The following is a 10,907-nucleotide window of genomic DNA, read 5'->3' as shown; positions in this document are numbered from 1 at the left end:
GTGGCTATGCTCAAGTCTCTCACGCAACCAAAGGCAATCAACTGTGGTGTTTAGGCTGAAGTCTAGGTCTGGAACATTGCTGGCAATGTCACTGCAGCCACAAGTAGTGCTTTCAGAATCAGAAAACTACCAATATTCTCTCAATTCCCTGTAGACATCTAAGTCATATTATTTTTAAGAACTGTTATTGACTTACTCTCACTCACTATGGTCTGCGTTTCTACTGATGAACAACGATTCTGTGAAATATAAACAACAGCTTACATAAAAACAAAACCAGTAAAAAATTACTTACTGCTGCAATGTAAGGCATTCAAAATCTCACAGTAGGACTGCTACCACTTTTTTCATTAAAATCACCTACGTATTATGAAGTAGCCTCTACGTGCAGAATCATACTACTTTCAACCCGTCGTGGACTCAGGACCTGGATAAGTAATATAGACAGTGGCTGATTTTGACAAACTGTCTCTCTTTACTAGTTCTCACAGAACACATATAGCAAGCAAAGCTTGAAGACAGTTTCCTAGAATGGCATGCTACAGCTCTGTGAGATTGATAGAGCTTTGCAACCAAGCAGCTGTAATGATTTACCTACAATGGACCTTTGCCTTAGTCTTGCTCCTGGCAGTTTCACAAGAAAAAATCCTTAGAAATGAAGGGTCATCATTATTGTTATAGAAAGTTTCAACCCAAGTGGCTAACATTAGCCAAAGTTCTGATGTGCAACAGGAAGATCTGGTCTTGAAAGAGAAAGTGATAAAAACTTTGATGGAATGTTTTACTGGAGTACATACTCAGAGACAAGCTGCTTTAGAAAGCTTTCTGCCTATTCAGAATACAGAATCACATTCTTGTGCAAAACTACCCTTCCTGTATTAAAAACATACGTGTGAGTTAACATCAGTTCCAATAAGCATATATGCTAAAAAAAATTCCATCTGGTTACTTGTCATTGAACAAAAAAACACCTCATTGGTATCTTGTTTTGATTTTTAATGACTAAGTGTAACAAAACCAAGCAACTATGAATAACACAATTGTACACGTACATTCAGTAACTTCAGGTGTGTCAGTCTGCAAGTTCTGTGAATTGACCTCAACACTTATTCCTTCTTTATTCGTCCTCCTCCTCTCACATGAAAGATTCATATACAGTACAGCTCTGAGTCAATGCTCAGCAAGTAGAAACATTTTAATTACCTTCAGTAGAAAATGCATCAAACCAAACAATGAAATATTAAACTTCTCTTAACAACTTCAGGTGTTTGCTTTCATTGATCAGAATACTTTGACTAACTATAAGATCAGTATTTGTTTTACTAGCAGGAATCTTCTGAGAGTTCACACTCCCTTGTGAAGTGACTTATTTCAAAGGCTGTTACTTGATTCAGATTTATAATGTAATCATTTATTGTGATAGTGCAAATACAAAACTAAGTGGACCACAGAATGTTTTCTTACAGGACAACTCTTCAATCCTTAGAATTTCGGAAGGACTGCTTGGCTAACCCTGTTCATAAAATCCCTCTGTTATTTGTCTTATGTTCAAAAATTGATCCCATGAAGGAGAACAGACGTTTATAATTCATTGTGTTGAAGACCTTGAGAGATTCTGCTGGATAAATCTTGCAAATGCTTCTTTACCTAGCAGAAAAAGGAAACATATCAAACAAATTTCAGTACGACAACAAATGATGCTAGAAGAATAAATAAATCAATCTAACATATTCAGATTTTGCTATTAGTACATGTGGCAGCTCTTGGGAAGAGCTGAGACTAGGAAATTTTGGGGCATTTTAGAATTAGGTCTGTAAAAACCAATCATGCCTATTCTGCATTAAACACGAAGCACAGGTATGCCTTAGCCTCCTCTTCTAGAAGATGTTTACCTGCATGAAAAAAATCAGCACTGTGTAACTGACATTCCCTCCACTAACGAGTCTAATTTTCAACAGGTATGTACACTGGATTTATACGGACCTTATATCCAAGCTCTTTTGTCTTTTCTTCTAGCATGGCATATTTCTCTCTGTTTCTGTTCAAATGTTCCTTATCTCCAGTTCCCTCTATATGTTTTAGTTTCTCGTGTGAAATCTCCAATTGCTTCTGATAGTGATGATGTTTTTCAATTTTTGCTTCAAAGTGTTTCAGCTCCTCCTAGAAAAATGCATGAATAGTTTCATATATGTATATATTCGAAACATTAAGTCATGACTTTTTTTTTCTGATGCCTGAAAAGCAATATAGAATTGGCTGCCCTAAAGAGTATTTCTTTATGTGGGAAAATATCTTTCCATGAGAGATCTTACTGGAATTGTACTTACCCGAAAAGATTCTAGCTCTTTCTCAGTGAAATTGGCTGATTTTGCCATGTCCCACAAATCAATCACTCTTGGTTCTTCAAATTCTAAACAAACACATATCACCAAATGAAAATCTGGACATAATGCTTTTATGCAAGATAAGCATACAGATACACCAAACAAAATATTACTAATAGATTTACTTAAATGAAAAGGGAGAAAAGTCCAAGTACTTCACTACTTCACTTGAAACAATAGTATTGTAGCAAGCATTTATTTAAAAAAATGATTTAAAAGCAAAAAAAAAAAAAAAATCCCCAAAAGCAATTAATGGCATTGTTTGCCCTGCACATTGCCTAACTTACCTGCCCCTTGTTGCAGAAAGTATAATATCCCTTCCCATGTTAAATGAATTTACTACGATTAAATGAATTAACTTGCTCACTGATTTTTGTTTAATAAAATTGATAGCAAATAAGCATTAAAAAAATACCAGTGAATCGTACCACTGGTTGCATCATATCCTTGGTGACTGACTTTACGCAAACGCTCAAACCCCTGGTTGATGCTTCTTAGCTTGTCTTTAAGTTCTCTGTGCTTGTTGTGCAAGACTTCCTCTTTCACCAGGTTCTCTTCAGATGGGTTGATTACATTTTTGTGAATATCTGTTGAAAGAGAAATGCTGACTGTGGGCCAAATCCTACTAGGTAAGAAGCTGTAGAAATCCCTCAAATCTGGGATGGATAAAATATAATCAGTTCTTATAATCAGTAAAGCACTGACATCATACTCAAAAGCAGTAACTCCTTTTGCAGGTTAATGCTCCTCAGTGCTCTGGAGGGCGGTGTTACAGAAATGCCTTTTACCTCCTGCTGGTGATCAGCTGAAATTGTAATAAGGGAATGTTCTGATTTCCCTGGTTAGCATTATCTCAAGGAAATTGAATAGGTATGGTTGGTAAATCCTATAACCTTCCCTCAGACATGTCATTAGTCAGGACATCCAATGTTAAAATAACTTTCAGCAGCTTCAGCTTGGACTCTGCAATGCAAACATCAAGCTGCCTGCAAGCTTTAGAACAGTTTGATTCTAACAAAACTTTAACTAGGATTAAGACAGCAAACTGAATACAGATCCTCAGGCTCAGTGCCTAAGATATATATCCTCTTGGGCTTCCACTGATGAGATGAAACATCCATGTCTTGCAGACTTTAGAACCACAATCTGCAGCAGTAAATCTGCGCTTGCAGCATAATTTCCATTAAACTCCAACAAGCCATTGTTAGTAATCTGATGGTATCTTCACTGCTTGAAACACAAGCAAGAATTAGAAAACTGAAATGGCAACTCTTTCATTAGCTGGAATGATTTTTGGCAGCTAATGTGGAATTAAACCAAGCAAGTATCTGGGAATGTCAGCATCTGCAAGCTGTTCTAGCAGGAATGTCAGACTGAGGGATTTTCAAAGAAACTTGGAAACAATGGAGGCAATAGGCAGAGATCTAGAAATATCAGGAAAATGTTTGGACACCTTCAGTTCTGCTCACGGTCTCAAGCAGAATATTGTATTCACGAATCTTTTCTTTGTGGTGTTTAAATTCTCGCCAAAGCTTATCCAGTTCCTCATCTGAGAACTTCCCAGAGGTCTTGGCCTGAAAGAAACATCAGCTCATTATGACTCCCAGGCCTAGTGCTATTACATGCGTTCCCTTGCTGAAACTTCTCCCTGCTACATTAAGAAAATGATTAAGCCCAGCTCTTCCATAAGATCTTCTATTTTGAGTCCCATTATATAAGTTTGAAGGCAAAACTAGACATTCAGGAACATGGTCACTTTAATCATATCAAACTGAAGTTTGTTTCAGATCTACAACGTTGGCTTGCTACAGACTACCCGATGAAAAACCTGCCTTTTATATTCTATGGAAAACAATTTGATAGAGAAGGAAGGGCCACAGAGATTCAAGGGCAAGTGAAAGGGAACTGTCTGCGTGATAGCTGTAGCCCAATACTAAGCAAAGTCTTTACTCAAGAAATCATACTCTACTGGCAAGTGAAGATTGTATCACTACTGTGCGTTTCTATGATTCTATTTGCCATGCAGTGATTTGTTCCTCACAGGACTACATTCAGCAATTAGTGAAGCCCTAATTGCCCACAAGACTTACCTCTTGCAACGGCATGACCAAAACTGAACTGTTCACATCTTTTCAGCCTTATGGAATATTTCTGAGTGATGAACTTAACTACTAACAAGCACATGGCAATGTATCCTTTGCCACAGCTGCATCTGGTTACAGTAACACTTTAAAACACAGCCAAACTTTTCTCTGCTTTATTACCATTGCACTAGATTAGCCTAAGAACTCTTTGCTTTATACAACTACTTGTTTCTAAAAACAAATTACTTCATTTTTTAAGATTACTACTTTGCCAGTTTTAGCTGCCCAGACAGTACACTTTCTATTTATTTTTCATGCAAATCCTGGAAGGTTTCACTTGAAAACATTGTTGGGAATGTCTTTAATGTCTTTCTAGCATCTCCCCAAACATCCTCTTTCTCCTTTCTAAATATTCCATGAAATAGTTCTATTTTAAATGCAAAGTTAAAAACAAACCAACATGGAAAGAACAACAAGAAGAACATGAAAAACAACAAAAGAAAATCATGAGTTCAGTGACATTTGAGGAAAGATTCTATCTGTCTTAATGGACAGAGGATCTGAGCCTTCTTGGTGTGTTTTCTTTAGCAAAGATAAGCTGCCAAACCTACTGACTTGGATGCACATGGAATGCCCACAGTGCACAGTGATATGTGCTACAGAGTACAGTAGTCTGTCCTGTGTTTAAAAATAGGTCAGTTTACCTTAAAGGTATTCAGGTTCCAAGATTGGAGGCTCTCAGAAGAGAAGAAACACTGGTTTACTACACTGCAATCCTGGAAATTTTACCCACCTTGCTCCATAATTTTTCCAGTCTTGGGTCATCCAGTGTATCACTCTCTGTACCATCTTTAATGTAGTTAGTATCAGTTAAGTGAGAGTCTTTCTTTCTGTTCATTCCGTATTTAGTCATAATGACTGCAGGGGAAATAGAAGATAGAGATGCATTAGAATCAGCTATGAATGTACACAAGGCTGGCTGCTGCATCCTTGACTTTCAGAGTTAGATTTTGCAGCTCACAGTGGGTAGGTTAACAGTTTAAGATGAAGAGTTTAATGATCTTTTTTTGAAAACATCCGAAGCGAAGGAAGCTGTTAGCCTCCTGACATCCCTGCTGATCTCCAAACAACTCCTGCCTACTGAGTGTCTTGAAAGACAATCTGTTACTAAATGGTTCAAACACTTACAGAGGTGTCTAAACAAACGTTTCATGCAGTTTAAATCTCTTCTGCAAAGATATACCTTACCATTTAAGTTGCGTCTAAGCTTGGCTTCTTTCTCTCCATCTTCATCCAGCCCTTCAGCCTTCAGTTTTTTCCAGCTTAGCTCATCCTTTTCTTGTATTTTCAGATCGCTGTGCAATTCTGCTAGTTTCACAGCAGAGAGATGAAGCTAAATGAAAACAGGAGAAGGAAGTGACTCCATTCAGTTTTACTAACATACAACAGGCAATAATGGCCAAACTTCTCAAATGTTGTGCCTTGCCAGCATGTATACTTTCTTTTGGACTATCTTCTAACCACACAATCTTAGTGAGTTGGCAAATTTTTTTTGTCAGTATGGTTTTGCAGACTACCAGGACACTGAGCACGGCCTTGCTGGTCACACAACTCATTTATCAGCAATTTTTACTAGCAACAAAGAGTGTAGTTTTCAAAGACTCTCAACATGGTTTATATGCATTAAAAACATAAAAACCTAGAAGTATTCCTGTCCTACATAATGGAAGAAAAAGAGAAAATACTGAGGTTGACACTACAAACAAAAAAAAAGGATTTAAATGACCAATAGGCCAGCTTGAAATTTTGGGAAATACACACAGAAAACAAGAACAAAGACAATAACTAACATGCAGCTGGCTAAGCAGCATTGATGCAAGATGAGCCCAAACTTTTCAATTTCCAGATTCTAGATGCTTTAGTTATTCTTTGAAACAAGAAAATGAAACCAATCACGTTCATGCTAAAGAACTTCTTGAATGTGTATTTATAACAGGAGGCAGGAGTGAGGAAAAGCCCAGAGAAGAGAGAGAATCAAAACACGTGCCAGCAGTGTGACCTCCAATGAAGTTTTGCCTGAGCTTTCCGAGTTGCCCTACTTGAGGCTGCTGAGCAAACAGCTCCTGGGAGCTCAGATCCACCCCTGGACCAGCTGGGTTCATCCATTTTACAGCAAGAATTTACTGACTGGATGTTTTCTCTTTTTTTTCCATTTTTTTTCCTCCTGTCATTAAAATCAGGTAAAAGATTACAAAAACTTGCATTTTCAGTGAGAATTCAGTATGTTTAACAAACACAGATTCAGATCTCAGAATAATTTTTAAACATCAGAAATTGATGTTTAAACTGATGATATTAGATACCATAGACTCAGCCATTCATCTCAGCATCAGCAGGTTATTTGAAAATAACTAGGAAAAGTGTAATTATTCTGAGTTAGTGCACTAAATTGTAGGGAATTCAGGAACCTCTGCACATTACTGTTTCTGGTTTCAAGGTAAATTCTTCTATGACATTCAGTGACACAGGATTACTTAATTACTGCAATTTTTAAACCAGGTTTTTCTCTGCGTCTTGCACTTAGCCTAGTGAAATAATTTACCAAAATTGAGAGTACTTGGAATCACAGATAAATAATTTATAAAATGTATTAAACTTCTGATCCCTCTAGTTCTAAAGCCTCTCTGTAATCTTCTTTAGCATTTGCTTTTGGAGAACTGTTTGATGAAAGCTAAGCACTTAGCAGAAACCACTTTAGTTATGAATTTTGTGCATTAAAATAATGAAAACTTTATTTACTTATTTGCTTTTCTGGAACAGGCTGACATGGACAGCCAGAGCTTCAGAGCTGTGGTGGCACCAAGTAACACTATTTTGCTCAGCACAATTGTGTCCTGATGTTCTGAGAGGAAGACTGAGGAAGTTTGCTATAAAATGTGAAGGAAATGACTCATCACTACTTGGTAGTTCTGTACTCTAATGCCATAATATGTTCACAGGCTGAGCAAATCCAGCATAAAAAAGTCACAATCTGTAACTCAGATAACAATTCAATTCCTAAGTACTGCAAAATAGGACAACATAACCTTTTAAATGCGCAACTGCCATCAGAGACACACTAATGTATAAAAGATGACACAGTGCAGTTTACATTAGACATCCACTGCAGTTAGCACAACCTCATAAACACATAGTTTTGGGTTTTCTAAAAGCACCAGAGAATAATATCAGATTATCTAAACGGAAAGTTCGGGGATGCATGTTCATTAACCAAATTTTAAATTCTCAATGAAAAATAAGGAATTAAATTAAGTCCATTGTTCTCTGAGGAGAAAAAGGAAGATTTTATTCAAAACTCTCTCAAGCCCAAGAATATTTTTCTGACTGTCATTATAATTTAGCATGTAACTTTTAAACATCACAAACTCTTTGAAATGTTCTGCTGGAATCCCCTTGCCTAGCCAAATTACATAATATGAAAGTGGCAATTAGGGCAATTTAAAGCATATAGGTCATGATCTGCTTCCTTCAAGATCATCTCATGCAGGAACTTTAATAATATCAGATAAAAAAAAGTGTTAACAGATGACACTTCACACCACTAATGTCGGTCATTTGTTGGGGCTAGCTAACTAAGAACAAAGATGGAAAGCTACATTTAATGATTAAACAACAAAACACTAAGGTCAAGATGCACATTCCTTGTTCCTTATTTAGGGGAACTGTTAGATCCCGGTTTGAACTGGTGATTGAGCACCTGGTGATGGCATGTAGCTGATCTAGGCAGCACTGGTAAACTGTTTGCACCTGTGCCCCCTTGTGACAAGAAGGGTGGAGTTACCCTGGACTAAATAAAATAAGGGCCAGCCAGTAATGGGAGAACATCTTTGGTCCAGGCTGCTTTCTGAGGAGGGGAATGTTGTGTAGTTGTTGTTCCTTCACCAGCAGGGTGAGTCCAGTTCTTCCTTCTGTATGTGACTATTGGCCTAATGGTAGTAAATGTAGCTCAAGTATGTGTTGCTTCCCTAAAATCTGCCTCACATGCATGAAGATTACTGTTACTTAGTTTATCCTGACAGGTTTACCTCTATTTTTTATGTTAGCCTGCTTGGCCAAGAATTAATCTAGATGATGTAAAGCTTTAAAGTTGAATTCCAGAAGGTCCAGATACAAGAAAGAAAAAACAAAGATGGGGGAGCAAGGGAGAGGATAAGAGGAAACAGACAACACTACACTAGTTTAATTCCAGTCTCAGTGCTGTTTCTTCTTCAGCTGCTCGTTCACATCAGGAGCTGCATTGTCACGTGCTGCCCTGTCCTCTACCTGTCTCCCATTGAAGGGAGGAATATATATATATATTTTTTTTTTGACATGCTGGGATGATGAATATAATTCTACAGTGTTATGGCAGGCTTTTTTCTTTTTCTTTTTTCTTTTTTTTTTTTTTTTTTACTAAACCCTATCAAATTCCAAGTGTAGACCAAAGAAGAATACCGTAATTTCAATTCAGTAGCTTAGATGGGGTAATGACCATCCAGGATTAACTTATTTTTGCCTGGAAGAACTGAGCTCTTACCAGCAATGACTCTTCTTCAAACATTTCACAATACTCTGGACACAAGTATGGGGAGTATGGGTGTGCAGAGCAGTGTAGAAGTTGTTCTGTTGCATTGTAATTACTTTTTTTTTTTGGCTTAGAGTGCAATGAGATAACCGTCACAATTATGGCTACTGTACGTGTGCAAGTCTGCAGCCTGAAAAGCCAACTATGTCTTGGGCTGCATCAAAAGAGTGGTGGCCAGCAGGGCAAGAGAGGTGATTTTTTTCTTTTTTTTTTTTTTTCCCCTCTTCTGATCCATATGGAATACTGTGTCCAGGCATGTGGCCCCTGACACATGAAGAATGAGGAGCTATTGGAGTGGGTCCAGAGGAAAGACATAAAGATTATCAGTAGGCTCCTACGAAGAAAGGGTGAAAGAGCTGAGCTTACTTAGCTTGGAGAAGAAAAGGCTCTGGGGAGATCTTATTGCTGCCTTCTGATACATGAAGGGAGCTTAGAAGCAGACTAGGGACTGATGCTTTACATTCACTAATAGTGACAGGATGATGGCAAATGGCTCTAAAATAAGAGGTGAGATTTAGGATAGATGTTAGGAAGAAATTCTTACTCAAAGGGAGGTGAGGCACTGGCACGGGCTGCGCAGAGAGTTGTGAGTAGCCTGTCACCGGAGCCGTTCATGGCTTGGCTGGATGGAGCCTTGGAAGCCTGACTTAGTAGATGACAACCTTACCCATGACATGGGTAAGGCTAAGCTTGATTATCTTTAAGCTCAATGATCGTTAAGGTCCCTTCTAATCTAAGCCACTTTGATTCTATAACCTGAAAATGGCAATATCCATTTGCTGGCTCACCTGCATGAGACTACATCGCTAAGTGTAAACTCAACACCAGAGGGAATCTAGTCACCACAATGGAGGGTTTCTTATCCTACTGTGCCGAGTTCCTGCCCCAAGCAAAGCAAGGATGATGGCTGCTGCCACTGAACGGAGCTGAAGCACTCCAGTAGTGGGTGCAGGAGTCAGCCTCAGACCTTCCACAGTACCAGAGGGGCTTCACACTCTGCCTTCTGCTTCCTCAACATGGAGTTTCACTGTTGGATATAACTATGGAAAGATACGCTTCTCATAACCCAGGTGCATACGGCAGAAGAGAGGAACGGGGCACCTCCTGAGGGGTCTCTCACCGCAACGCGGTTCGCAGCCCCATGGAGCAGGGCAGTGTGATCGGTCCATGAGGTGCCCGGCAGAGGCACCAGGCCTAAAACCCAGACAAAAACTCTCGTAACTGGAGGCCTAACCCCGCGCTGGCGCCTGGTAACGCGGTGCTTTGGCCGCGCACGAACCGCTGCCGACCGTGCACCGCCTCAACTGGCTGCCCAGGGGCCGAAGCGGCGGCTCGGCCCTCCTCCACCTTACAGCAGCTCCTCCCGCGCTGCCCCACTCACCCGCTGCGCCTTCTCCCAGACCTGATTCAGCCTCACCACCCGGAACTCCCCGGCCTCCCGCCTCTTGGCGTCAGCCAGCCCCTCGTTGGCCTCTCGGGAATACTTGCTGGCCCGAGCGCTGGCGGCGAGGAGGAACGCGGCGATAACAGCCGCCCGCGCCGCCGCCATGTCGCTCTGTGGAGGGAACTACGAGTCCCGAGATGCCGGGCGGCTCACAGCCTTCAGCGGGGCGGGCGGCTGCTGAGGGGCGGCCTCTGCCCTCCTCCGCGAGGGAGGGGTTGTTGGTGTGAGAGGAGTTGGGTTGGAGCGGCATCTTTTAATTTTTTGTCTGAATGTTTGTTGCACAAAATGTGGAAATATAGTGATGGATGCGTATATAAGACACTCTCCTTCTGTGCCCAGTGTGTGCTGCTCCCTGTGCTGCGTGGCGCTCA

General features: G+C 40.0%; 1 protein-coding gene across 2 annotated transcripts; it reads right to left on the bottom strand.

Moving 5' to 3' along the window:
- Positions 1-975: 975 nt before the first annotated feature.
- LRPAP1 (LDL receptor related protein associated protein 1) lies at positions 976-10,699 on the bottom strand. 2 transcript variants are annotated; one of them, XM_085223554.1, is made up of 8 exons: positions 10,474-10,699; positions 5,717-5,861; positions 5,262-5,386; positions 3,838-3,958; positions 2,813-2,971; positions 2,328-2,410; positions 1,984-2,160; positions 976-1,647 (listed from the first exon to the last, which is right to left on the bottom strand). In XM_085223554.1, exons 1-8 carry the CDS (start codon positions 10,639-10,641, stop codon positions 1,582-1,584), a joined length of 1,044 nt encoding a protein of 347 aa, XP_085079680.1. In that variant the 5' UTR covers positions 10,642-10,699; the 3' UTR covers positions 976-1,581. The 2 variants fall into 2 exon arrangements, with proteins under 2 accessions (XP_085079680.1, XP_085079681.1); XM_085223555.1 differs by lacking the exon at positions 976-1,647 and adding an exon at positions 1,739-1,892.
- Positions 10,700-10,907: the final 208 nt, after the last annotated feature.

This window comes from Meleagris gallopavo, chromosome 4 (genome assembly GCF_905368555.1).
Source record: "Meleagris gallopavo chromosome 4, MGAL_WU_HG_1.1, whole genome shotgun sequence".
Lineage (NCBI taxonomy): Eukaryota > Metazoa > Chordata > Aves > Galliformes > Phasianidae > Meleagris > Meleagris gallopavo.
The sequence above is the reverse complement of the archived record's forward strand: the minus strand, read 5'-3'. Positions and strand labels throughout refer to the sequence as shown.